This window comes from Mesoplodon mirus (assembly GCF_964341445.2).
Source record: "Mesoplodon mirus genome assembly, chromosome: 9".
Classification (NCBI taxonomy): domain Eukaryota; kingdom Metazoa; phylum Chordata; class Mammalia; order Artiodactyla; family Ziphiidae; genus Mesoplodon; species Mesoplodon mirus.
In genome coordinates this window covers 96,129,532-96,156,110 of record NC_138985.1, presented here as the reverse complement: position 1 = coordinate 96,156,110, position 26,579 = coordinate 96,129,532, and the positions used below count along the sequence as shown (strand labels likewise).

The 26,579-nt window shown below is 39.0% G+C and overlaps 1 protein-coding gene and 1 pseudogene across 2 annotated transcripts in view; both read right to left on the bottom strand.

Annotated features, from left to right (window-relative positions):
• EXOC4 (exocyst complex component 4) overlaps positions 1–26,579 on the bottom strand; it is an 815,775-nt gene that overhangs the window by 706,401 nt on the left and 82,795 nt on the right. The window contains exon 6 of the mRNA XM_082632942.1: positions 21,235–21,478. Within this exon, the coding sequence (XP_082489068.1) occupies positions 21,235–21,478 (244 nt within the window). The remainder of the gene's footprint in view (positions 1–21,234; positions 21,479–26,579) is intronic.
• On the bottom strand, positions 12,566–12,938 carry LOC309810346 (large ribosomal subunit protein P1-like; annotated as a pseudogene). Its single transcript has one exon. The product of its transcript is annotated as a large ribosomal subunit protein P1-like (transcript).

Here is a 26,579-nt window from a genome sequence, read left to right as displayed (position 1 = left end):
ACCAAAGGCGGAAGGGAAAGGGGAAGGATAAATTCAGAGTAGGGGACTAACAAATGCAAACTACTATACATAAAATGGGTAAGCAATGGAATTTACTATATAGTGCAGGGAACTATAGTCCATATCTTATAGTAACCTATAATGGAAAATAATCTGAAAAAATATATATATAACTGAATCACCTTGCTGCACACCTGAAACTAACATCATATTGTAAATCAACTATACTTCAATTTAAAAAAATGGACACGGTGTAAAAAATTTAAAGACAATTCTAAAGTCCCTAAACCAGCAGTAGCAGCTCAATAAACATCTGATTCCTTTTTAACATAATTCAGTGATCACTATACTCTCTATTTATATAGGTAGTTTTTCTAAGGAATTCAGGCAATTTTTTAGACAACAGTTCGAATGTTACAGAGAATGTGTTATTCTCTAGCAATAAATTGGGCACTTTGGTAAGGACACTAATCCCTTTAGTCATGGAAAGCTGTGCTTACTCCCATTCAAATGTATGGCCTAACCTGCCTGAAAAAACTATACACCTGCCGAGCAATCTGACTTTAACCACAGGGAGCAGCTTGGACCTCCACATTATCTCATTTTTCATCTTGAGAGATGGACACATATTATTATATCAATTTTATATACTCAAGGACACAAAATGAGGTTGCAAGGCAGCTGACCCTAGAACAAAAGTTGATTTCCATGTCAGAGCACTGAGCCACCTACCTCTCTCTACAGTTTTACAGTGTAGATGTATATTCAGAGATGGCTCAGAGCTTCATGCCATGGATGCAAAGTAATTCCCCCATCACTGAGCCTAACAGCATCACTGATCACTCACACTTAGAATCATCCTTTCCTCCTCTGAAGTTGTATTTTATTCCACTTTTAAGGAACTTATCACATATGGCTCACATATGTGACTCAATCAATGTGGGTCACATTTATTTATATATAGACATTTTACCTCCCTTCCCCATTATTAGTCTTTTAGAGCAGGCACTGCTTTATACATCTCTGTATACGCAGGAGCACTCAGAACAGTGATCAGCAAATATTTGCTGAACGAATTTAATGTGTATACCATGAATGAGTACAGACAATTTTGGAATGTGACCTTTATTGTATAATCTGTGGCTCTCAGTTCACAGTTCCTAAGTAGACTTATAAACCAACCTGGAAAGTAGAAAAGGAAAGCAAAACATCTTGTCAGCAATGTCGATTAACAAGATTTTATTACCATAAATAAGAGGCTATAACTACAATCTCATCAAAACGTATAGCATAATATCTATTCCTATGGCTTCTTTATTGCCCAATTACTGTAATTAATGTGCCAATGTGACAGCCAATAATTATCTTATGATAAAACCCTAATATCTCTGACATTTTGATTTAGACAAGACAGAATCAATTAAAATGTACATATTCCTCCCAGTCTAGAATATACATATATAATCCAGAAATTACACATCGTATTTGTAAATAGGAGCCATTCTACCTTTGAATGATGATTTTTTAAAATCTTTTAAAGGTAAATTCATATTTATACTCACATTTACCTAAAACAATTCTTCACTTTCATCTGTGTTATATAAGAACTACTCAAAATCAGCAGAAAGAGGTACAAAGTACAGGAAGATGTATCTAACTTACAACTAATAGTTAATTCAGTATAGGTAAATAATCTGTGTAAGACTGGTATCTGGCATCATACAGAGAAAATACCTGATTAAGTAAGGTTCTACTTTTCATATAAAGATTTATGCCAAGTATGTAAAACCCTGTGGTTCCCAAAGGACAATCCACAGACCACAAGATACTTTTCAGTGGTAGACAGAAAAATAAGACCATATATTCACGTTTCACAAAGGTAAGTTTGTTTGATATTTTTGGTATTCTCTTGGTAAAAAAAATCTGTTATTTTCTCCCATGACTGCGGTTATATTGCCAAATGTCCTTACTTGACAAAATTAAAACGTAGTGGGCTTCCCTGGTGGCGCAGTGGTTGAGAGTCTGCCTGCCGATGCGACGGACGATGCGACGGACGCGGGTTCGTGCCCCGGTCTGGGAGTATCCCACATGCCCCGGAGCGGCTGGGCCCGTGAGCCATGGCCGCTGGGCCTGCGCGTCTGGAGCCTGTGCTCCGCAACGGGAGAGGCCACAGCAGTGGGAGGCCCGCGTATCACAAACAAACAAAAAAAACGTATTAACCTTATGCTATACCCCAACATTTCTGGAATGATTTTTTTTAATTTTTATTTTATATTGGTGTATAGTTGATTTACAATGTTGTGTTAGTTTCAAGTGTACAGTAAAGTGATTTAGTCATACATATATCTATTCTTTTTCAGATTCTTTTCCCACATAGGTTATTACAGAGTACTAAGGAAAGTTCTCTGTGCTATACTGTAGGTCCCTGTTGATTACCTATTTTATGTATAGCAGTATGTACATGTTAATCCAACCTCCCAATCTATCCCTCCCCCTCACCTTTCCCCTTTGGTAACCACTAGTTTGTTTTCTTTGTGCGTCTGTTTCTGTTGAAATGATGTCGATTCATGACATTCAGAAGCGTAAGGCATGCTGGTATCCAACTTCCCAGTGGCGTGAAGTTCTAGGTACAGGCCTACAAACCAGTAATAAAGCAGAAAACACGAAGAGGAGTGGCTCCTCTGAATGGAGGGGCTGCTGCCTGGTTATCTCCAGGGCCACTAGACTCCATGACTGAACACACCTCGGCTGCCACCCAAGGACAAGAGCAACTCAGCAACCAGGGGCAGCGCTCTGTTTAGAAAAGAGACCTAAGAAGGAACTGAGGTGTAAAATGAGATCCGTGGTATCTTAACAGTATGGAAATAGCAATCCCCAGATAAAATGCGACATACGACCACCTTCTGCCACACCTGGAGGATCAAGACCAAGATAGATGTGTTGTAGTATGACTATCAGAGCCATAAGACAGGCTACAGAGGGAAGAAAAAAAGAAGAGCCAGGCCGGAAATCAAGACACTCTATTTGCCGCTCTGCCTACCTTGAAACATCCACCAATTTCAAAGAGAGGGAAGCTCTCCTCTGCCTCACCACAGCACAGTCTCGACAATACTAATAAAACCCGCAGCTCCGACATTAAAACTTAAAACTTTTGTGCTGCAAATGATACCATCAAGAAAGTGAAAAGGCAACCCAAGAAATGGGAGAAAATATTTGCAAATAATTTACCTGATAAAGGATTTGTATCTAGAATACCTCAAGATTTCTTACAACTAGTAACAAGACAACCAAATTTTAAAATGGACAAAGGATTTGAATATGCATTTCTCCAAAGAAGATATATGAATGACCAGTAGGCAAACAGAAGATGCTCAACATCTTAGCCATCAGAGAAATACACATCAAAACTGGGAGACACCAGTTTTTGGATGCTTATAATCAAAAACACAGACAATACAAAGTACTGGTAAGGATGTAGAGAAATCTGAACTCTCATACAGCACTGGTGAGAATGTAAAAATGGTACAACTGCTTTGGAAAACAGTTTGGCAGTTCCTCAAAACATTAAACATAGAGTTACCATACATACCCAGCAATTCCACTCCTAGGTATATACCCAAGAAAAACAAAAACACACATGTGCACAGAAATGTGTACACAAATGCTCACAGCAGCATTATTCATAATAGTAAAATATTAAAATCGTAGTAAAATAGTAATAGCAAAATCATAAAGTGGAAATAATCCAAATGTCCATCAACTAACAAATGGACCAAAAAAACCCGAGGTATATTTATACAACAGAGAATTATTTGGCTATAAAAGGAGATGAAGTACTGATACATATTACAACATGAACCTTGAAAACATTATGCAAAGTGAAAAAAATCACAGAAGACTACTTTGTGACTTTGTGTGATTCTATTTATATGAAATAGCCAGAATAGGCAAATTACACAGATGGAAAATATGTTAGTGGTTCTTAGGTAGGTGGGAATTACCCACTACAGCATACGGGGTTTGTTTTGTAGGGGGGACAAAAATGTTCTGGAACTACAGAGTGGTGATGGTTGCACACGCTGTTAATACACCAAAAACCACTGTTTCAATGGGTGGTTTGTGTAGTATGTGTATTATATCTCAATTTAGCTGTTTTTTGTTTTTGTTTTTGTTTTTTAAATCATCAGCTGTGGCTCTGAGTCAGGACAGTGAGGGCCCAACACCTCCCCTGTGGTGAAATGAAAACATACAGGACAGTGAAAAAAGGAAACTGATGTCTCAAAAAGTGAAGTATTATGAACACTGACTCCTTCAGAATCTTACTACAAGGAGGACATTAGTTTTTCTCTGTTGGTTCACTTGTTTTTTGTTTGTTTTTCCTTCTTACATAAGTAACCGATAAAGAAACAGAAGATGCACATTCTTTCCCAACATTGATAATTCTTAACCTTGTAATTATGAGAAAATCTCTCAACTTCAAGTGTTCCCATCTGTAAAACCAAAGTATTAATTAATACCTGTTCCAGGAGCCTCACACAACTGATGGATGGATCACATTAGAAAATGGACAGAATTAGTTAAAAGGTAATTGTACTGTATTAAAGAGAGAGGAGGTTTCAGGATCCTTTTGTCTGGATTTCTGGCTTGAGCAACTCTGAAGACAATGGTTACCCTTCCTGAGAGAAAGAGAAAGAGAGAGTGGGGAGAGGGAGAGAGAATGAGAATGAAGTGAAGACAGAAACTGTTGAAAAGCAGAGCTGTTGGCTTTAGATCTAAAGATGTTAAGTTTAAGGTGTTACATACCGGTCCTCAGATATGCAAGTCTGGAGCTCAGGAGAGAGACTGATACTGGAAATTTACAAAGTGATAAATATCTGAGAGGATGAGATTACTCAGGGATAATATGCAGAGTAAGACAAGCAAGCCAACATTCCCCGAAATAGCAGCAGTGAAGAGATGTTCAGGAAGTAGCGAGGCAGGAAAACGATGACAGGAAGGAAAATTGTAGAAGACAGTGGAGAAGAGAATAGCAACAGAGCCAAGGCTACATGGCAGGCAGCTGAAGTAAAGATAGAAACGTACAACTCACAGGTCCCAGTGACCTTGGCAAGAAGGGTTTCAGGGGAGCACTGGATGCTGAACTCAGCAGTGGGATAAGGAGTGAATGGCTAATAAGGGAAAGACTCCAAGTCAATCACACACTTTGCAAAGGCTGACGGTTCCTCACCAACACATGCCCTCCTAAAAAAAGAAAATGAAAAAGCAAGTGACTCTCTCCCAATGCAGCAAGAATAATAGAGACCAAGAATCACTCACATGAACAAGACATAAAATGCAGTAGTCTGGCCCAATTTAAAGCTACCAGAAATAAACTGAAATATGCTGTTAATATTCACATACACAAGAGGGAAGGGATATGGGAACAGATGTATATGTATGACTGATTCACTTTGTTATAAAGCAGAAACTAATTAAAAAAAAAATTCACATACACTCTCTGGCTGCCCACGCGACACTAGACTGAGAAAACAAGTGTTTGCCTTTCAGTGCAGACACACTCAGGATGACCTGCACACACAGAACCCCACAAAAGTCATCCCCTGAACTTGAGGACACAGGGAGGGGGAAGGGTAAGCTGGGACGAAGTGAGAGAGTGGCATGGACATATATACACTACCAAATGTAAAACAGATAGCTAGTGGGAAGCAGCCACATAGCACAGGGAGATCAGCTCGGTGCTTTGTGACCACCTAGAGGGGTGGGAGGGAGACGCAAGAGGGAGGAGATATGGGGATATATGTATACGTATAGCTGATTCACTTTGTTATACAGCAGAAACTAACACACCCTTGTAAAGCAATTGTACTCCAATAAAGATGTTAAAAAAAAAAAAGTCATTCCCGACCCTACTCTGCCAACAAAATATCGACTAAATAAAAGAAGAAATAAAACATGACACAGCAACTAGCTCAGTTGCTTAAATCCTGTTAGGATCAAGGTTTTCACCACTGATCCAAAAGACAGAAGAGCAGGCAGAATCATTAAATTACTAGAGATTAAACTGAACTGAATTGAAAAGGCATCAGACAGGAATAAGCCTAAGAACCATAGAGATTAGAATTGCAGTTAATTGCAATTTCTACCAGTCAGAAGAAAATCGTGCATGAGAATGCGCGCGCATACACACACACACACACACACACACAGAGGCTATTTCCAGAGTCACAAAACAGTATGCAATAATACGCAATACAACACCACAGTCAGTGAAAGAAACTTCAATCCTGGGATGGCAATGTAGTATAAATGCCGGTATAAAGGACTGGCATTAGAAAGCTGGACTTGGTACCAGCTCTCTGCTGAACAGCCATGGGATTTTCAGTACATCATGGGACTGTTCCAAGTCTCAGGCTCCTCAAACACAAATTTCCTCAATTACAATTTCCTAGCCACAAACTGTGAGAATTAAATGCAATAATATAAGTGAAAGTATACTAAAAAGCAAGCTCAAAACAACAGTAAATTGATTCCTATACCTTTAACGGTTACCATCTAGAGAGGGAAAAGGGGGGAGGGACAAAAGATACTCCAGATGTCCCCATGGCCCAGCTGCATCTCTGTCCTTCCCCCAGCTTAGTGAAGTCCTGCTTGTATTCCATAAGATGCACTGGTATCATCCCAAGAGAACCCCTCTTTAATTCTGTTAGTTGGAGGTGGGTTCTGTCACTGCTCACTAAGAGAGGTCTAATTCACAGAGTAACAGCCAATTCCTTCATTTCCCTTTCATTCCACAATCCCTAAAAAAAAAGCAGGTGATCACAATGGACTGACAGAAGTGACAAAAGAGCAACATGCATGGCCTCCTGGGCCAGAGAGTAAGAACACAGTCCCTGTTTATGTGTGGTTATGGACCCACACCTCTCCCCCAACACATGGCCCAATGCCTAGAGTGGAGAAAACAGTTAAGTTGTGGGTGCCTGAGTACATATGAATAAAAGAATGAGCAATTTAGGGTGGCAGTATTTGGAGAAGTCCAGGACTAGAGCCACCAACCTGGGGTCCTCTGCATGGGGCCAGCAGCCAAAGCTGTCATGATGGACGAGAGCCCTTAAACGGTGAGGCTGGAGTGAGATAATGATGATGACAACGACGAGGACCACAACAAAGACAACTACGTCTTCACAGCCACACTGATGACAACAGGCCAGGCGCTGTGTGAAGCGCACATTTTATCCTCGGGAGAACCCTATGAGGAAGGTACCACTTTTATCCCCACATGATAGACAAGAGAACTAAAGCTCAGAGATAAAGAGAGACCAAAGGACTCAATTTTGGAGAATGTTTCCTTTAAAGGATGTTAGGGGAAAAAGTAATTTAAGAGAAGAGGCCAGGGTTATCAGTGCTATCAAATGCTACAGAAACCAAGGCTGGAAAGAGCATCAACAGAACAGTCTATCCTGCCTCTATTTTCTCACTGCCAACCAGTTTACCCCTGGTACTCTACTAAAACAATTCCTGCAAAAGTCTCAAATCATCATTTTGCTCATTCTAAGATATATACACTACTCTATATAAAATAGATAACCAACAAGGACCTACTGTACAGCACAGGGAACTATACTTAATATTTTATAACAACCTATAAGGGAGAAGAATCTGAAAAAGAATAGATACATACACATGTATAACTGAATCACTCTGCTGTACACCTGAAACGAACATAACATTATAAATCAACTATACATCTAAATAAATAAATAAATAAGACCTCTTCAGTCCTTATTCAACGAGGTGCAGTGCTTGTTTCTACTGACCACTCACTCCTCCTTGAAACACTGCCTTCCACGGGCTCCAATCCTATACTCTTTCACTCTCCTCCTTCCACCTCCCTGGTTGCGCCTTCTCAAGAATCTCTTCCTCAGCCTGTTCCTTAAATGCTGTCAACTCTTCTCAATCCTCATACTCTCTCTGGGTGAGCTCATTCACCACTTATGTCTTCGATCATCCACCCGCTAATGACTCCCAAACGTATCTTCTGTCCAGACGGCTCTCCTGAGCTGTAGACATCAAACCTAACACGTCTTAAATAAAACTCATCATTGTCCTCCCCAAACGTACTTTTCCATTTACCTAAGTCAGTGAACGGTATCACTTACCCCAGAAAATCATCCTCCCCTCCCCTGTTCCTCAAATCCAACCAACTACCAACCTCTTTTATTTCTACCTCTTTACTACCTCTACCATGGGCCCACTTTAGCCCATTGCCACTGTTACTCTGCTAATGCAGGCCTTATCATCTCTTCCCTGGATTTTTAAAACAACCCTTAGAGGAGACTCCTTTCTTCCAGTCCTTGCCTCTCTCTCTCTAGACTGTAAATTCAATGAGGGTAAGAACTATACCTGATTTATCACAGTATTCTAGTATTTGTCATAATAGTAAGCATATGACAGGCAATAAATGAGTATTTGTTCAAAGAAAGAATGAAACAATGAGCTCCAGCAGATGGGGGAGATAGAGACCGGATTACAGATAACAAGTGGCAAGGAAATATGTATTACTGACGGTAATCTCCTGGAAGGAAATTAGAAGACCACAACAAAAATATTTCACACAAAATTCTCCTCTCAAAAGATAACCTCATCAACATAAACATGAGAACGAAAAGAAATATAGTTACAAGCTGAAAGATGTATATGCATTCAGAGCTAACTTTAATAATACTGTGTTAAAATCTATTTTGTATTAAAAAACATGAAAGAGTCAAGAAGAAGCAAATATTTGTTCTTTAAACATACTTCCAATTACCTGGCAGGTTTTAAAAACAGGCTTCTTATAAATACAAGCAAAATGTTACCTATTCTCCCAGATAGCCTGCTAACTTCCTACCCATAGCTACTCCTATGTATCTCATCTTGGAGTGCCACCATGAAAAAAGGCAGAGAATTAAGGAGAAGAAAATGTTAAGGAATAGTCACAGTTGCACAAGTCAAGAAATGTCTGTGGTATAAAGCTATATCATCAAGCTGTGAAAAATGTTCAATATTTAAGGTGAGATTCAACTATCTGAATCTAAATTTAACATCCAGGGAAACTTGAATTAGTCATTTGGCTGGAAAATCCATGTTAGCAGCCAAGAAGCTGCCTTGCTTGGTCACAAAGTAAAGATACACACACAAGGTAGAAAATCAGCCCTGTTCTACTACTTATCTGCTGAGACCTTAATATCAGGTTTCTGCGTTTTCCCACTGACAGACATAGGCGTTAACCACAGAATATTTATTTCCCTACTTCTATGTTCTAAAAGATAAGAAAATACTGAACTCTGAGCTTAGGTTTTATATGAAAACTTAAAAGAAACTGATCATCAATTACTTCATATCAAAATGGTCTTAGTTTTACACTCCTGTATCTCACATACACATTTTCATAATAAACTTGGCTGAGCTAATATTTTTCATTTCAAACAGGACACAGATGCCATTTAATCTTCAAGGTTATCTAATACCTACTTCTAAGGGATAGAGATTAGTTTCACCACTTTTATTAATAACTATCTTCATATAAAGAGCAGTTACTATCTGAGGAGTGCTGACTAATTCTCCATCTGCACTATGAAAAGAATAGGAAAAAACTATTAGCAATATAGAATGAAACACAGTAAAAATAAAAAGAACCGCTCCTGGCTCTAGTAATTGCCTTCCTGTGTCACTTCCCCACTTGTCAAGTCAGCCTCTCATGCTCAGTTTCTGAATTCTTAGTAGATGACCTCGAACGAACTTCTAGTTCTAACGTGTGGCAAATTAGGGACTGAAATTAGAAAATAAACCCAGGCCCTTTTTCTTTGAATTAAAGTATTAGTATCATTCTTTCAAAAGCCTTTCCCAGGACAGTCTCCTCAACAAAAGATGATGAAAAAACTGAATAGGCATATGCAAAAGAATGAAACTGGAACACTCTCTTACACCATACACAGAAATCAACTCAAAATGAATTAAAGACTTGAACTTAGAACTGAAACCATATAACTCTTACATGAAAACATAGGAATAAGAGCCTTGACATTAGTCTTGGCAATGACTCTTTGGATTTGACACCAAAAGCAAAGATAAACAAGTAGAGAGCCACATCAAATTAAAAGCTTCTGCACAGCAAAGGACACCATCAACAGAATGAAAAGCAACCTATGAATGGGAGAAAATATTTGCAAACCATATATCTGATAAAAAGTTAATATCCCAAATGTATAAAGAACTCACACAACTCAAAAACACAATCCGATTAATGGGCAGAGAAACTGAATAGACATTTTTCCAAAGAAGACATACAAATGACCAAAATGTACACAAAATGGTGCTCAACATCACTAATTATCAGGGAAATGCAAATCAGACCATAAGGAGCTATCACCACACACCTGATAGAAGGGCTATCATCAAAAAGACAAGAGATAACAAGTGTCGGGGAGGATATGGAGAAAAGGGAACCCTTGTACACTGTTGGGTGGGAATGTAAATTGATGCAGCCACTATGAAAAATAGTATGGAGGTTCCTCAAAAAACTAAAAGAACTACCATATGATCCTGCAATCCCACTTCTGGGTATATATCCAATAGAAATGAAAACAGACTCTCAAAAAATATCTGCACTCCCATGTTTATTGCAGCATTATTCACAAGAGCGAAGACACAGAAACAACCTAAGTGTCCATCAATGAGTGAATAGATAACATACGCACACGCACGCACAACCCCATGCTTCCACTGCAGGGAACAGGGGTTTGATCCCCGGTAGGAGAACTAGGATCCCGCATGCTGCGTGGCTTGGCCACAACACACACACACACTGTGGACTGTTATTCAGCCATGAGAAAGAAGGACATCCTGCCATTTGCGACAACATGAATGGACCTTGAGGGCATTAGGTTAAGTGAAATAAGTCAGACAGAGAAAGACAAATACTATATGTTCTCACTCATATGTGGAACCTAAAAAAGCCAAAGTCAAAGGAACAGAGACTAGAGTGGTGGCTGCCAGGGGCTATGGAAAACGGGAGATGGTGGTCAAGGAGTACAACCTTCGAGTTATAAGATGAATAAGATCTGAGGAGCTAAGGTAAAGCGTAGTGATTATAGTTAATACTGTATTATATAATACTTGAAAGTTACTAAGACAGTACATCTTAAAAGTTATCACCACAAAAAAGAAATGGTAATTATGCGATGTGATGCAGGTGTTAGCCAATGCTAGGGTGGTCATCATTCTGCAATATTTAAGTATATCAAATCAACACATTGTACACCTTAAACCTACACAATGTTATGTCAGTTATCTCAATAAAGCTAGGGGGAAGAAAAGCCTTTCACCCATTTGAAAAATCATATTTCATCGTGATGGAACATTGGAAAAGTTATCCGCAAATCCACTTCCCAAAGACAAGAAAAGTTATGATTTTAGGTGTATATTCTTAGTACTTAGTTGTATACTGGTCTTAGTACAAGAACGTACAAGGTTTCTAGGGGAACTGTTTACGTGTCTCTAAGTCATCAGTCTGATTCTCAAGTGAGTCAATTAAGACTCATTTACTCTGTAGTGGCTGATCACACTTCTTAACATGTCCAGCTATCGCTGAGAGGCCTGCCATTGACCACAGCAGGGTGGGGGGGTGGAGACTGTACGGGTGCAGGAATGGATGTGTCAGCGTAAATACCGCCCTTTCTCCTGAGGAAGAACAAAATCAGGCCCAGGAAATGAGTTAGGACTGTCATCTTTACATAAGCCAGAAAGCAAACTTCCATGGAGGATACAGACAACTTATCCTCTTAATTCCACCACCAACCAGCTTTGTGAAACTGTCAAATTACTGCAGTTTTCCCAATTCCCTGGGTAAATCTGAGATTAATAATAATGCCCCTACCTGTGATGAGGCCAACAGTAAAGCTCACTCAGGTGAGATGCCAGATGGCAGACTGCTTTGCAAAGCATAAATGCTACAAAACTACAGAACCCCGTGATGTCTGTGATGTTATAAAGAGTGTTCTCAAATTTTAGCATGTGTAGAATCATCTAGAGACTCCTGTGGGCCCTGCACGCAGGGATTCCAATTTAATCACCCCTCCCCACAGGGATAATTTGCATTTCTAACTTTCAAGTGACATTGGTATTGCTGGTCCTTAGACCCCACTCTGTGTAGTACTGAGATTTTTTAAAAAATAAAAGTCGTTTCCTCTAATTTTAAAATTGTCTTCTTTGCATTTTTCTTATTTATTCATTCATTAAACTTCCTGGGCACTTAGTATGTGCCCAGGCCTAAATCAGGCTGCAAACACAAAGTTAACCCCCCTCTTAAAAACTTACAGCCCAATCTGATTAGAGAACATAATGATGATATGGGCCAGGAACGAGAGGAGCCCAGAAAAATAAAGTACAGCCTAAGATACACACAAAGGTGCTCTAATCATATCTGACCTCACTCCTAAACATCACCAAGGGAAGAATTTCATTTGACACACTTTTTTTTTTAGCAGCAAATAGCTCAGCTTTTTACTGAATGTGTTACTAAAGAGGTTTAGTCAAAAATAGCAAAACCCATGTCATCGTCAGACTCTTCGGATTCTTCTTTCTTCACTTCCACCTTCTTCTCCTCAGCTGGGGCAGCAGTGGGGGAGGGGGCAGGTCACCTGCCTCCCACCGCGGATGAGGCTCCGGATGTTGATACCGGCCAAAGCCTTTGCAAACAAGCCTGGCCAAAAAGGTTCAACATTTACACCGGCTGCTTTAATGAGGGCATTGATCTTTTCCTCCGTGACCGTCACCTCATCGTCATGCAGGATGAGGGCCGAGTAGATGCAGGCGAGCTCCAAGACAGAGGCCATGGTGCGGGCGAGCGCTAGGCAGGGGCTGCCGGGCGCGGTGCCAGTCGCCAGATGAAGTGAGGGCCTCACCCCCATGCAGCCTTAGCTTCCTGGGAAGGACGGAGCAGCTCAGCGGTAGCTGAGGAAAGCTGACACAAGTTTTTGTTTGTGGGTTTTTGCTATGAGAAAGATTCAGGGCCGGTTTGAGTGTGGAGTATCTTTGGATTATGACACCAGCAAGCACACAGAAAAGGAAAAGATCTAAGGCAGCTCCTACTATCTGCCAAATAAAGACGTGGCCTTGATGCAACACGAAGGCAGACACCTAAATAACGTTATCAATAACCTAAAATGTAGATTGTATCCGTCATTTCCTTAACTGGCCCCATCTCTAATATGAACCTCCTACAGCATGCGAAACAAGAGGAATAAAAAGCATTTTTTCTTTTACCCTGACAAATATAAAACAAAGATTTAAGAAATGTAACACTAAGACCTCTAGCACATTCAGCCAAGCTCCCTTTCTCCAGGGACTATAACCAAAGGACAACATAAGGATCAGAAAGACAGCTGTCCAACTGCACGTCTACCAAAGAGCTACGAACTTTACCCACATTATTAATTCACCTGATATGCTAAGAAGCTATCACCTATTGCTTACGTGGGAAAACTAAAAAAAAAAAAAAAAAATGATACAAATGAACTTATTTACAGAACATAAACAAAGTTACAGACTTAGAGAAGGAACTTATGGTTACCAGGGGGAAGGTGGGGGGGAGGGACAGTTAGGGAGTGTGGGATTGACATGTACACACTGCTATATTTAAAATGGATAACCAACGGGGACCTACTGTATAGCACAGGGAACTCTCCTCAGTACTCTGTAACAAGTAATTGGGAAAAGAATTTGAAAAAGAATAGATAGGTGTACATGTATAACTGAATCACCTTGTTGTACACCTGAAACTAACACAACATTGTTAATCAACTATACTCCAATATAAAATAAAATGTTAAAAAAAAAAGAAGCTATCATCAATTAATTTAAGTCTTACAAGAAAGTATGTAGATTTGGGACCAGTACTACCTTCCATGGTAATAAATTGTATATTTTAGTTAACAAATGGTGTAACAAGCCCCATATGTAAAGAAGTAATTCCTTTCACTTGTTCTAAAAGTATTTTAGTAAAGCTGCAGGGGATTATATTCTAGTTGAGGAATAGTGGAATTTCTTCCCTATGTCCCTGGTTCATCCTATTCATACTCTTCAGTATTTAATAGTTGGTGTATTTAGAGCATGTTCTCACTGATACATGTAATCAAAACTAGAGATTTAATCAAATGGAATCATAATCACTGAAGTTAAATTTACTTGCTTCCCGCTTGCTTTGATTCAAATTAACTACTCATCTAAATTACATCGAGGCCCTTCCTGATTCCAAGCATGTCCAGGTGCTACACGCAGTGCTTGGGAATGGCTACAAGAAGCCACAAGGACAAATGCTTGACCTTGCTTCAAAGCTGCTCTTAAATGATTTTTCTGTAAAATAAAATGACCAATTCCACCAAATCCTACATTTCAGATACTTAGGTGAAGAGTAACTAATAGAGAAAGAAGAGATGAAAGGAAATGCTACTTATTTGAAAAAGAAATACATGCCTGACTCTAGCCACAGATATAAAGAAATCATGAGAAATATTTTTTTCTCTTTCCATAAACACTGTACTTGTACCACAAAACTAAACTTGGGGCTTGAGCCTTTTGACTGTCTCATAGATAAAACCACTTTGTATGACTGGCCTATTACAACAGAATGCCCTCATTTCAAGTTCTGGACTCTGAATTTTTAAAGTACATTTCTCTAACTTTTAGAGCAATAATTCAATGTATCTCTACAAATCTAAAGCCTGCAGAGACTGAGAAATCGGGGGGGGGGGAAGTGGGGAGTTTTAGGAAATGAGGCAAATACCAACTATGAAAAAAAACATGACTATAAAGTGGATGATTCAATGTTAGAATTATTCAGCAAGTATCCATCTAACACTGACAATCAATTACATGACAGACACTTAGGAGGCAGAAACGAAAAGGGTATACAATCCATTGCAATACAACGTAATAAGTGTTAGGACTATTTAAAAGTAGCATGGCCACTCCTTCAGATTCCAGATCAAAAATATAAAGACTAGAAGAAAATTTGGGAAATTTTATTTATAATCTAAGAGTGAAGAAGACCTAAGTTCTGACACAAAACCCAGACGCTTTAAAAGAAAACACTGATAAATACAACCTCATAAAAATAAAAACAATGTATACATGATCAGATATCATAAAGTCAAAAGAGAAAGAAGCTGGAGGGAAATTAGAATATAAATCCCAAAGAACTAATTTTCTTGATATATAAAAAGTTCCTGTAATTCAACAGAAAGACAGACATACTGGAAAAATAGGTGTTCACTATTTTTCAGTAAGGAAATAAAACACTATTTCACCACTGTACTACTGAAAATTTCAACTTTTAAACAAGTCGGATTTTAGGATAGGATAATGAACCATCCTGTACCACCCTGATTCAATAAGTATCATTTATCACTAATCTTGTTTTAGCTATATCTACACTCACCCTCAACCCAGATTATTTTGAAGTAATATATCCATATATAACATAGATATCATAGCAATGAATTACTTTTTACACAAATAAGAAGTTTAACCTCACTCAAATTTTCTCTAAAAAATACAAATCAAAACCACCTTGGAAATACCATTTTTCACCGAGCAGATTGACAAAGATAAAAACATTTTGATAATACAATCTGTTTACTAGAGACTACAGGAACTCTCAAACATTATTAAAGACATGAAAACATGGTATTACCTCTAAGAAAAATACACTTGGCAATAATTATCAAAATCTAATAAACCACAAAAATCTCATCAACCAGCAAAGAACTCTGAAAATGGCACATCAAGAATCGGATGGTCTCCTTCTCACATCTTATATGTCAACGTCAAGGTAACTGCACCACTAGAAAAATAACTAGCAGGTGCTATCAAGTGAATGGAGCTAGATAACTACATCTTGTATACAACAACAGTAAAAGCTGCCTTACTTTATTATTTAAAATACACACACACACATCCCCCCCCAGACACAAGACACACCCTAATGCCCACCTACCCAGACCAGATTAGGTCCCCATGGTTATATGCCCTCATGGCACATTTTGCTTTTCCTCTGCAGCACTGATCACAGTTTGTAATAATACACTTATCTAAAGGTTCTCTTATTAATGCCTTTCTTCCCCTCTAGACTTTAAACTCCATAAGGACAGGGATCATGTCGTATTGGTGTGGCATTTGAGCCCAGTTCCTGGTCCATGACTGATATTCAATATAAGTGGAATTCATTCTTTCATTCAAAATATATTTATTATGGGTCTGGTGGGCTCTGTGCCTACATTCTGGAGATATGGTGCTGAACAAGGCAAACTAGTTCTCTCTTCTCTTGAAGCTTCCATTCTAGGAGTAGTCAGAAAATAACCAAACACACACACACACACACACACACTCTCACACACACATACACACCATAAAAAGTAACTTAATGAACATGATCCAGTTGATCTGCAAACATGTATTATGTTTTTCCACACTAATACCTCCAATCAGCATTTCCATTTGTAATGATTTCTTTTGATTGAAATAACTTGAGTAATACTTTAAATTAATTCTCAAATAATGAATTTATTTTTCACTATAACTTAATAACAGTTGCAAAATAAAGGGGGGGGGCTATAACCTTACTATCCAAACACAACTACTTTTAGCGTTAAAGCATATTTCTCTCCCGTTTCTTCCATGAATTTTTCCTCAGTATAACAGTGAGCACAGAATACGTAGTGTTCTCTGCTTTTTATATCAGACGCTTAATCTTCCCTCATTCATAACAGAGATCAAGGAACATCACAAAATGGTCTCCTTCCAAAAAGGGAAAAGGTCTCCCTGGCAGCCACTGTCCACTCATTCAATCCTTTCTGCCCTCTTCCAGACCAACAGTCTTACCAAAGTGGAGCAGGCCTCCAGCACCTCCCCCGTCTGCTTTCACTTTTAAACAGGACCATTTTCAAACAAGCCAAGTAGCTGTTACACACTTGCCAATCCTTCTCTTTTCCCACATTCTTCTCTCTCCCATATTCTTGACAAGGTATCACACCTTTGAGAAGATTTTGTTCCATGTAGTTTTCATGCTTTTCTTATTTGCTAAATAGTAAAGGACTTCCTACAGCTTTTTTGAACAAAAATGAAAACGCTCATGAGCTAAATTTTGGGAAAGAACCAATAGCTAGGCAGCAGGAGTTGAAGAAACTGGTTATGAACTGCACAGGCTGCAGGCCACACAAGCCATCTGATATTGAAGACATTGACTGCCTTTCTGAGGAAATTATGGGTAGCAGGTGGTTCTGGGAGATTTAAAAAGCCCTTGTTGGGCCTCCCTGGTGGCGCAGTGGTTGAGAGTCCGCCTGCCGATGCAGGGGATACGGGTTCGTGCCCCGGTCTGGGAGGATCCCATGTGCCGCGGAGCGGCTGGGCCCGTGAGCCATGGCCGCTGAGCCTGCGCGTCCGGAGCCTGTGCTCCGCAGCGGGAGAGGCCACAACAGTGAGAGGCCCGCGTAAGGAAAAAAAAAAAAAAAAAAAAAAGCCCTTGTTACCCTAATGTGTATCAACTTGGCAACCATAGTCGTTGAATATTTTCCTTTCATAGTAAACAGAGGTTTATAGACACTAGATAATGAATGAACAGGAAGACAAAATATTTCTCCTATAAATAGACAATAGATACATTGGGGGATCAAGAATAAAATAAAATAATATGTGGGTGACCAAAGTGATTTTTGAAAACTGTCTGTGAAAGTATTCTGGCTCTGCAGGAAGTGAAAGCAAAACAGAGTTCACTAGTCTGGTTCCTACTACTTTTCTAGCAAAATAGCACACAACATTAATTCTCTTTACATGAAGACAAATGAAAACAGGCCTGCAATGCATCACAACCAGAATATATTTAAGAAGATGATGCTGAACAATGAGACTTTTAGGGAAAGTTACAATTCTGGTGCCTACCCTCCGAGTAGCATTTATATGCTAACGATTTGGAATAGGTTATTTCATTGCAGGGCTTGGGGGGGGTAGTGAGGGAGAGAATCATTTTGTGAAAGAAGGATTCATGGTTCTTTTTGCCTATGCTCCAACTTCCTTTAAGGAAAACAGGCTCTTACACCTTTAACGTAAGATTTCTTGAATGGTAAAAGATAATATTAATAATAATGTAAAGTATTATGACTTTACTTCTCTCTAAAATAATGTCACTCACAACTCCCAGTACAGTTTTTTTGGGGTTTTTTTTGTTTTTTTGCGGTATGTGGGCCTCTCACTGTTGTGGCCTCTCCCGTTGTGGAGCATAGGCTCCGGACGCGCAGGCTCAACGGCCATGGCTCACGGGCCCAACCGCTCCGCGGCATGTGGGATCTTCCCGGACCGGGGCACGAACCCGTGTCCCCTGCATCGGCAGGCGGACTCTCAACCACTGCGCCACCAGGGAAGCCCCCCAGTACAGTTTAACACAAGGTATCATGCAAGCTTCAAGGATAATCTGACAATATCCTTTCTAAACTTCTAAACCTATAGAAGCAACAATGCTATCACTTTTGAATGAAGTTTCCCAGGTAATTAATTCTTGAGGAGTTTTAAAGCGTTCGTTGGCACACAGCTACTATAGACTAGCTCCAAATTATCAGCCATTTGGAACACCAACCCAAGAATTTAATCTTTGATTTTTGAAAAGAGTGGTTCCAAATATTTGCTTACTCTGTACTATTTTATCTAATAATAAGGAGTTTGGGCCCAAAATTTCAGATTTGTACATTTTATAAAATGGGATCACATTATAGGCATGAAATCAAGACAAATAGCTTGTTCACTTGCCAGTGTCCAATATATCCTACCTACAAAAGCCTTTAAAATACTGACAAAAAACGAAACTTAAAGAGGGAAAGATACCCTCCTGCTGACTCATTCTTCATAGAGAAACACTTATTATTTCCTGGGCAGTATGCTGAATTTCCACTTCTATTGCTGTAATTTCCACTTGTGAATTTTGGAAGGTGCCAAAGGAACGGAAGAGGTCAAAATCCTAGGAAAGACACACTGCTGCTAAGGGGACTGTAATGAGAACTACACAACAGTTATTGATCCGTGCCCTTTTCGTCTTATTTCCAGTATATACTATAGTCATGCTATTTCCCTGTGAAAGTTCACTGTATTCATCTAGGGACTTGCAGCAACTGGGCAAACAGCAAATCAGAATTCTGGAGTGTTCATTAGTAAGGAGGCAAAAGGTCTACACGAAAATCCAGGCAAAGAAAGAAGAAAAGCACAGCTTGGTTTAGAACCATGCCCAGCTTCTCTGGATCACAGTGTGAGTGATCAACGAACATGAAAGTTGAGAAAGGAACCCAGAATAAATAAACTTATGTGTCCACACACATACACAATTGCATGTAATGGTACCTACTGGCACTGCTCTACCAAGCTCTAACCATATAACGTCATCTAACACGAGCAACCCTGTAAGACAGGTACTGTTTTCCTCAGTTACAGAGCTGAAGTTCAAAGTCAGGTCTGCTCAGCTCCAAAACCCATGCTCCTCAAAACATGTGCTTTGAAATACTCTGTGGCATAAGAGGGGTGGAGAATGTTTTCTTCACCAATCATACTTCTGAATGAGGTTTACAAGAGAATTAATTTTTGAAGACTTCTAAAGTATAATTAAGATCACTATTATTTAGAAAAACAAAAGAATATAGAAAACGTAAACAGAATACATTAATTTCTTCAAAATTTTAAAGTGGGGAACTCCATACTAAGCTATTATTATTTCTCCTTAAATTTGTTTACCTTCTTTAAAAAAAAAAAAATTTAAGTCCTAAGTACAAACAGTAGAATTTCCTTCACGACGTGTCAACAAGATTATGAACTCTGTCTAACACACACTCTCTCACACCTCCCAGGAACACACATTATTTGAGCAACTCAGGCCCTACTTTGCCCTCTGTTCTCAGATAAAATTGTAGTTCCCATTGGCCTCTTCCCTTCAAACGACAAATTCCTGCCTTGCCCGTATCTGGTGTACATGGAGGGTTGGGGAATAGAACAGAGAAAGGGGAGGAGGGAACAAAGATCCATGTAGAGTTAGTCTTGGATTTTCTAGGAAAGCCTCGATTAGAAATATCTTCTCCCACCATCAGATGACATTACACTAGCGTGCCCTGAGCTCTGGTTTGGCAGACATGAGCTCCCAGTGTATCACAGTCAAGACACAGTTAGGATCAGAGGACAATTTCAGTTTTCCCCTTATGAAACAAGAAGTATGAGATCCAAACCTTATTAGTTGTTTTAAGTACATAAAGGAACTCCTGAGACTGACTTGCCTATTGGCAAATATCACTACACATTAAAGAAGAAAGCATGGGACACAGGAAACACCATGCACTTGCATTCAGCTGGAAGGCCAGCCACTTGTTCTGTGACCTTGAGCTAATTACTTCATCTCTGAACCCCAGTTTCCTTAACTATAAAATGTGGATACTAAGTAATCAGCTCAAAAAGTTATAGTGAGAATTAAATAATATATATAAGTTGCCTTGAATATAGTTAAGTGCTTAAGAAATATTCAATAATTGCTACATTCTTTCATTTGAGTATGGACAACATGCTTTAAAACTTCTCAACTACCTCAAAAACCAGCTGAACTATGCCTCTTCAAGCTGTTTTCACCAATCTGAGTTTGTATGGGCCCTAGTATACAAAGTTCAAGAAACAACATCAACCTAAGATATCTACTTACCCCACCCACCCTAGAAAAGGTACAGTAAATACAATGATCAAAAACACAAACCATGGGACTTCCCTGGTGGCACAGTGGTTAAGAATCTACCTGCCAATTCAGGGGACACAGGTTGCATCCCTGGTCCGGGAAGATCCCACATACCGTGGAGCAGCTAAGCCCATGCGCCACAACTACTGAGCCCGCACACCACAACTACTGAAGCCCACGTGCCCTAGAGCCCAGCATGCCACAACTACAGAGCCCACACGCCACAACTACTGAAGCCCACGCACTCTAGGGCCCACTGGATGCAACTACTGAGCCCACGTGCCTAGATCTCACACTCCACAACAACAGAAGCCACCGCAATGAGAAGCCCATGCACTGCAACAAAGAGTAGCCTCTGCTTGCCTAAACTAGAGAACTCCTGCACACAGCAGTGAAGACCCAATGCAACAACAACAAAAAAAAACCACACAAACCACACCCCCACCTACCTTGGCTGGTTCTCAGCCGTGAGGTTCTCTCCCCTCTGATAACCACTGTCAGCCACCTGGGTTGTAGACCTCTTCACAATTTGCTTCAGCTCCCGCTCCAAGCGTTCTTTGATCGCCTTAACTGTCTCTGGAATCTTCTTCAGTTTGGCCAGCCCCTTGATGAGGATGCCCATAAAAAGGGTGCTGTTCTCCTCTGGATCCAACTCCAAATCCTCCTTGATGTCCTGAAGGTTTATCTCCTTCACTGTAAAAAAATTAATAAATAGCCACAGACTCTATCAGCAAATCGAAAAACAGAATGGGTCTAAAAAAATGCAATCATTCCCTTAAAGGAATCAGAGAGGTTTTTCAATTAAATTTGAAATTAAATTATACTTAACACAGTAACTATCTAAGAATCACACACACAAAAAAGTTACGTTCCTCATATTAATACCCATCAATTAATAAGAGAGAAGCAATTAAAAGTAAGCAAATCTCCACAGACATTTTTCCACAGACTGCCATTTCTACAATGAGTCATTTATTAACCTTCACTGTTTATAAAATGCCATACTTGGTGCTGCAGGAGAATTCCAAAGAGCCAGATCATAGTCTAAAATTCCTATTTATTACTTAGAGATAAGTAGCTTGATAAAAAGACATTATACATACATGTGGAAAAGAAAAGGTAAATAAGTTAAAATTATAACCAATAAGAGAGATGAAGAAAAAGAAAGGAAAAATAATATGTACAAGTGAGACAAGACTGAGGAAAAGAGTAATGAAGAGTATTTCATAAAAACAAAAGAACAACATTCTATTTTTCTTTAAAAACATGTCCACCAAAACATCATTATCTATTGAAGACAGGTCTTGCTAAACCATGGAAGTTTTCTGAGTAGTAGTATAGGTCAAAAGTCTCTGCAGATGTTTAGACTACAGCTTTCATCCAAACCATCTGGTTTCAGAATGAAAGAAACAGCTTCTAACAGTGATTCTTAACCCCTGTAGGAGTTGGGGAGAGGGCAGGACTGGGACTTGAGACTTCTGTCACCTACTGAAAACCATAGGCCTTTCCCTCAAACTAACATGTATATACACAAAACTTCTCATATGACTTCAGGGGTTTCCACAACTACCAAAAGAACTACAGATTGAAAACCTCTGGCCCAAAAATAATTCTCTCATTTTAAAAATGGCTGGATTAAGACAGACAAAAGCAAAAGTGAATACAAGCCTAAAGATGGACCCTAACAAAGTTGTCCCCATCCTCCCCTCTCCTCTACCCCACTTTCAGGATATCACATTTGAAAGGTTTTTAAAATGTGATATCCTGAAAGAACATATACATTCTTTACTAGATTCAAGCTCAACTATACTACACAAACCACTCCAAGTTGTTTAACACCACTGGAGTGTTTTGAAATCTACTTATTTAAGGAAGAATGAAAATATCCCAGTATATGGAATAAGTCCTTCTAACCACTGTTTATTCCTTACGATTGATTTCTAAAACAGTGCCATTTTATTGAATTGTATTTACTTCCTACTGGAACATTGCATTTATTTATATTGTGAAAGACATATTTTTCTGTCTATTCAAGTATGTATAATACCTAGTTTTGTTCAATGCAAAATAGACATAAATTCTTTCAATTAAAAAAAAAGACTGTAAAAAATACAAACACATGGATGATAAGCAATACACTACTAAATAACCAAGAGATCACTGAAGAAATCAAAGAGGAAATAAAAAATAACTAGAAACAAATGACAATGAAAACACGATGACCCAATACCTATGGGATGCAGCAAAAGCAGTACTAAGAGGGAAGTTTACAGCAATACAGTTCTACCTCAAGAAACAAGAAACATCTCAAATAAACAACCTAACTTTACACCTAAAGCAATTAGAGAAATAAGAACAAAAGAAACCCAAAGTTAGGAGAAGGGAAAAAAAATCATAAAGATTGGATCAGAAATAAATGAAAAAGAAATGAAGGAAATGTCAGCAAAGATCAGTAAAACTAAAATCTGGGTTCTTTAAGAAGATAAACAAAATTGATAAACCACTAGCCAGACTCATCAAGAAAATAAGGGAGAAGACTGAAATCAACAGAATTAGAAATAAAAAAGGAGAAGTAACAACTGACACTGTAGAAATACAAAGGAGCATGAGAGATTGCTACAAGCAAATTCATGCCAATAAAATGGACAACCTGGAAAAAATGGACAAATTCTCAGAAAAGCACAACCTTCTGAGACTGAACCAGGAAGAATTAGAAAATATAAACAGACAAGTCACAGCACTGAAATTGAAACTGTGATTAAACATTTCCCAACAAACAAAAGCCCAGGACCAGATGGCTTCATAGGCGAATTCTATCAAACATTTAGAGAAGAGCTAACACCTATCCTTCTCAAACTCTTCCAAAACAGAGCGGAGGGAGGAACACTCCCAAACTCATTCTACGAGGCCACCATCAACCTGATACCAAAAACAAACAAAGATATCACAAAAAAGAAAACTACAGGCCAATATCACTGATGAACATAGATGCAAAATTCCTCCACAAAATACTAGCAAACAGAATCCAAGAGCAGATTAAAAGGATCATACACCATAATCAAGTGGGGTTTATCCCAGGAATGCAAGGATCCTTCAATATATGCAAATCAATTAATATGACACAGAATATTAACAAACTGAAGGATAAAAACCATATGATAATCTCAATAGATGCAGAAAAAGCTTTCGACAAAATTCAACACCCATTTATGATAAAAACCCTCCAGAAGTAGGCATGAAGAGAACTTACCTCAACATAATAAAGGCCATATATGACAAACCCACAGCCAACATCGTTCTCAATGGTGAAAAACAAACTATTTCCACTAAGATCAGGAACAAGACAAGGTTACCCACTCTCACCACTGTTATTCAACATAGTTTTGGAGGTTTTAGCCACAGCAATCAGAAGAAAAAGAAAAGGAATCAAAATCAGAAAAGTAAAACTGTCATGGCTTACAGATGACATAATACTATACATAGAGAATCCTAAAGATGCTACCAGAAAACCAATGGAGCTAATCAATGGATTTGGTAAAGTAGCAGGATACAAAATTAATGCACAGAAGTCTCTTGCATTCCTATACACTAATGATGACAAATACGAAAGAGAAATTAAGGTAAAACGCCCATTTACCATTGCAACAAAAAGAATAAAATACCTAGGAATAAACCTACCTAAGGAGACAACAGACCTGTATACAGAAAACTATAAGACGCTGATGAAAGAAATTAAAGATAATACAAACAGAAAGAGAGACATACCATGTTCCTAGATTGGAAGAATCAACATTGTGAAAAAGACTATACTACCCAAAGCAATCTACAGATTCAATGCAATCCCTATCAAACTACCAATGGCATTTTTCACAGAACTAGAACAGAAAATTACACAATTTGTATGGAAACACAAAAGACACCGAATAGCTACAGCAATCTTGAGGAAGAAAAATGGACCTGAAGAAATGAGGCTCCCTGACTTCAGACTATACTACAAAGCTACAGTAATCAAGACAGTGTGGTACTGGCACAAAAAAAGAAATATAGATCAATGGAACAGGATAGAAAACCCAGAGATAAACACACGCACATATGGTCACCTTATCTTTGATAAAGAAGGCAAGAATATATAATGGAGAAAAGACCGCCCCTTCAATAAGTGGTGCTGGAAAAACTGGACAGCTACATGTAAAAGAATGAAATTAGAACACTACCTAACACCATACACAAAAATAAACTCAAAATGGATTAAAGACCTAAATGTAAGACCAGACACTATAAAACTCTTAGAGGAAAATATAGGCAGAACAGTCTAGGACATAAATCACAGCAAGATCCTTTCTGACCCACCTCCTAGAGAAATGGAAATAAAAACAAAAATAAACAAATGGGACCTAATGAAACTTAAAAGCCTCTGCACAGCAAATGAAACCATAAACAAGATGGAAAGACAACCCTCAGAATGGGAGAAAATATCTGCAAATGAAGCAACTGACAAAGGATTAATCTCCAAAATATACAAACAGCTCATGCAGCTCAATATCAAAAAAACAAAGAAAGCAATCCAAAAATGGGCAGAAGACCTAAATAGACATTTCTCCAAAGAAGATATACTGATTGCCAACACACACAAAAGGATGCTCAACATCACTAATCCCTGGAGAAATGCAAATCAAAACTACAGTGAGGTATCACCTCACACTGGACTGAATGGCCATCATCAAAAAATCTACAAACTATAAATGCTGGAGAGGGTGTGGAGAAAAGGGAACCCTCATACACTGTGGGTGAGAATAAAAATTGATACAGCCACTATGGAGAACAGTATGGAGATTCCTTAAAGACTAAAAATAGAACTACCATACGACCCAGCAATGCCACTACTGGGCACATACCCTGAGAAAACTATAATTCAAAAAGCGTCATGTACCACAATGTTCATTGCAGCTCTATTTACAATAGCCAGGACATGGAAGCAGCCTGAGTGTCCGTCGACAGATGAATGGATGAAGAAGATGTGGCACTTATATACAATGGACTATTACTCAGCCATAAAAAGAAATGAAACTGAGTTATTTGTAGTGAGGTGGATGGACCTAGAGTCTGTCATACAGAGTCAAGTAAGTCAGAAAGAGAAAAACAAATACCGTATGCTAACACATATATGGAATCCAAAAAAAAAAAGGTTCTGAAGAACCTAGGGGCAGGACAGGAATAAAGACAAAGACAGAGAGAATAGACTTGAGGACACGGGGAAGGGGAAAGGTAAGCTGGGATGACCTGAGAGAGTGGCACTGACATATATACACTACCAAATGTAAAAGCAGTAGCTAGTGGAAAGCAGCCACATAGCACAGAGTGATCAGCTAGGTGCTTTACCACCACCTAGAGGGGTGGGATAGGGAGGGTGGGAGGGAGACCCAAGAGGGAGGGGATATTGGGATATATGTATATGTATAGGTGATTCACTGTTATACAGCAGAAACTAACACAACACTGTAAAGCAATTATACTCCAATAAAGATGTTAAAAAAAAAGAAGAGGGCTTCCCTGGTGGCGCAGTGGTTGAGAGTCCACCTGCCGATGCAGGGGACACGGGTTCATGCCCTGGTCCGGGAAGATCCCACATGCCACGGAGCGGCTGGGCCCGTGAGCCATGGCCACTGAGCCTGTGCACCTGGAGCCTGTGCTCCGCAACCGGAGAGGCCACAACAGTGAGAGGCCCGCGTACCGCAAGAAAAAAAAAAAAAGAATATAATCAACCATGAAGACTAGTCTGATAACCACAAAAAGC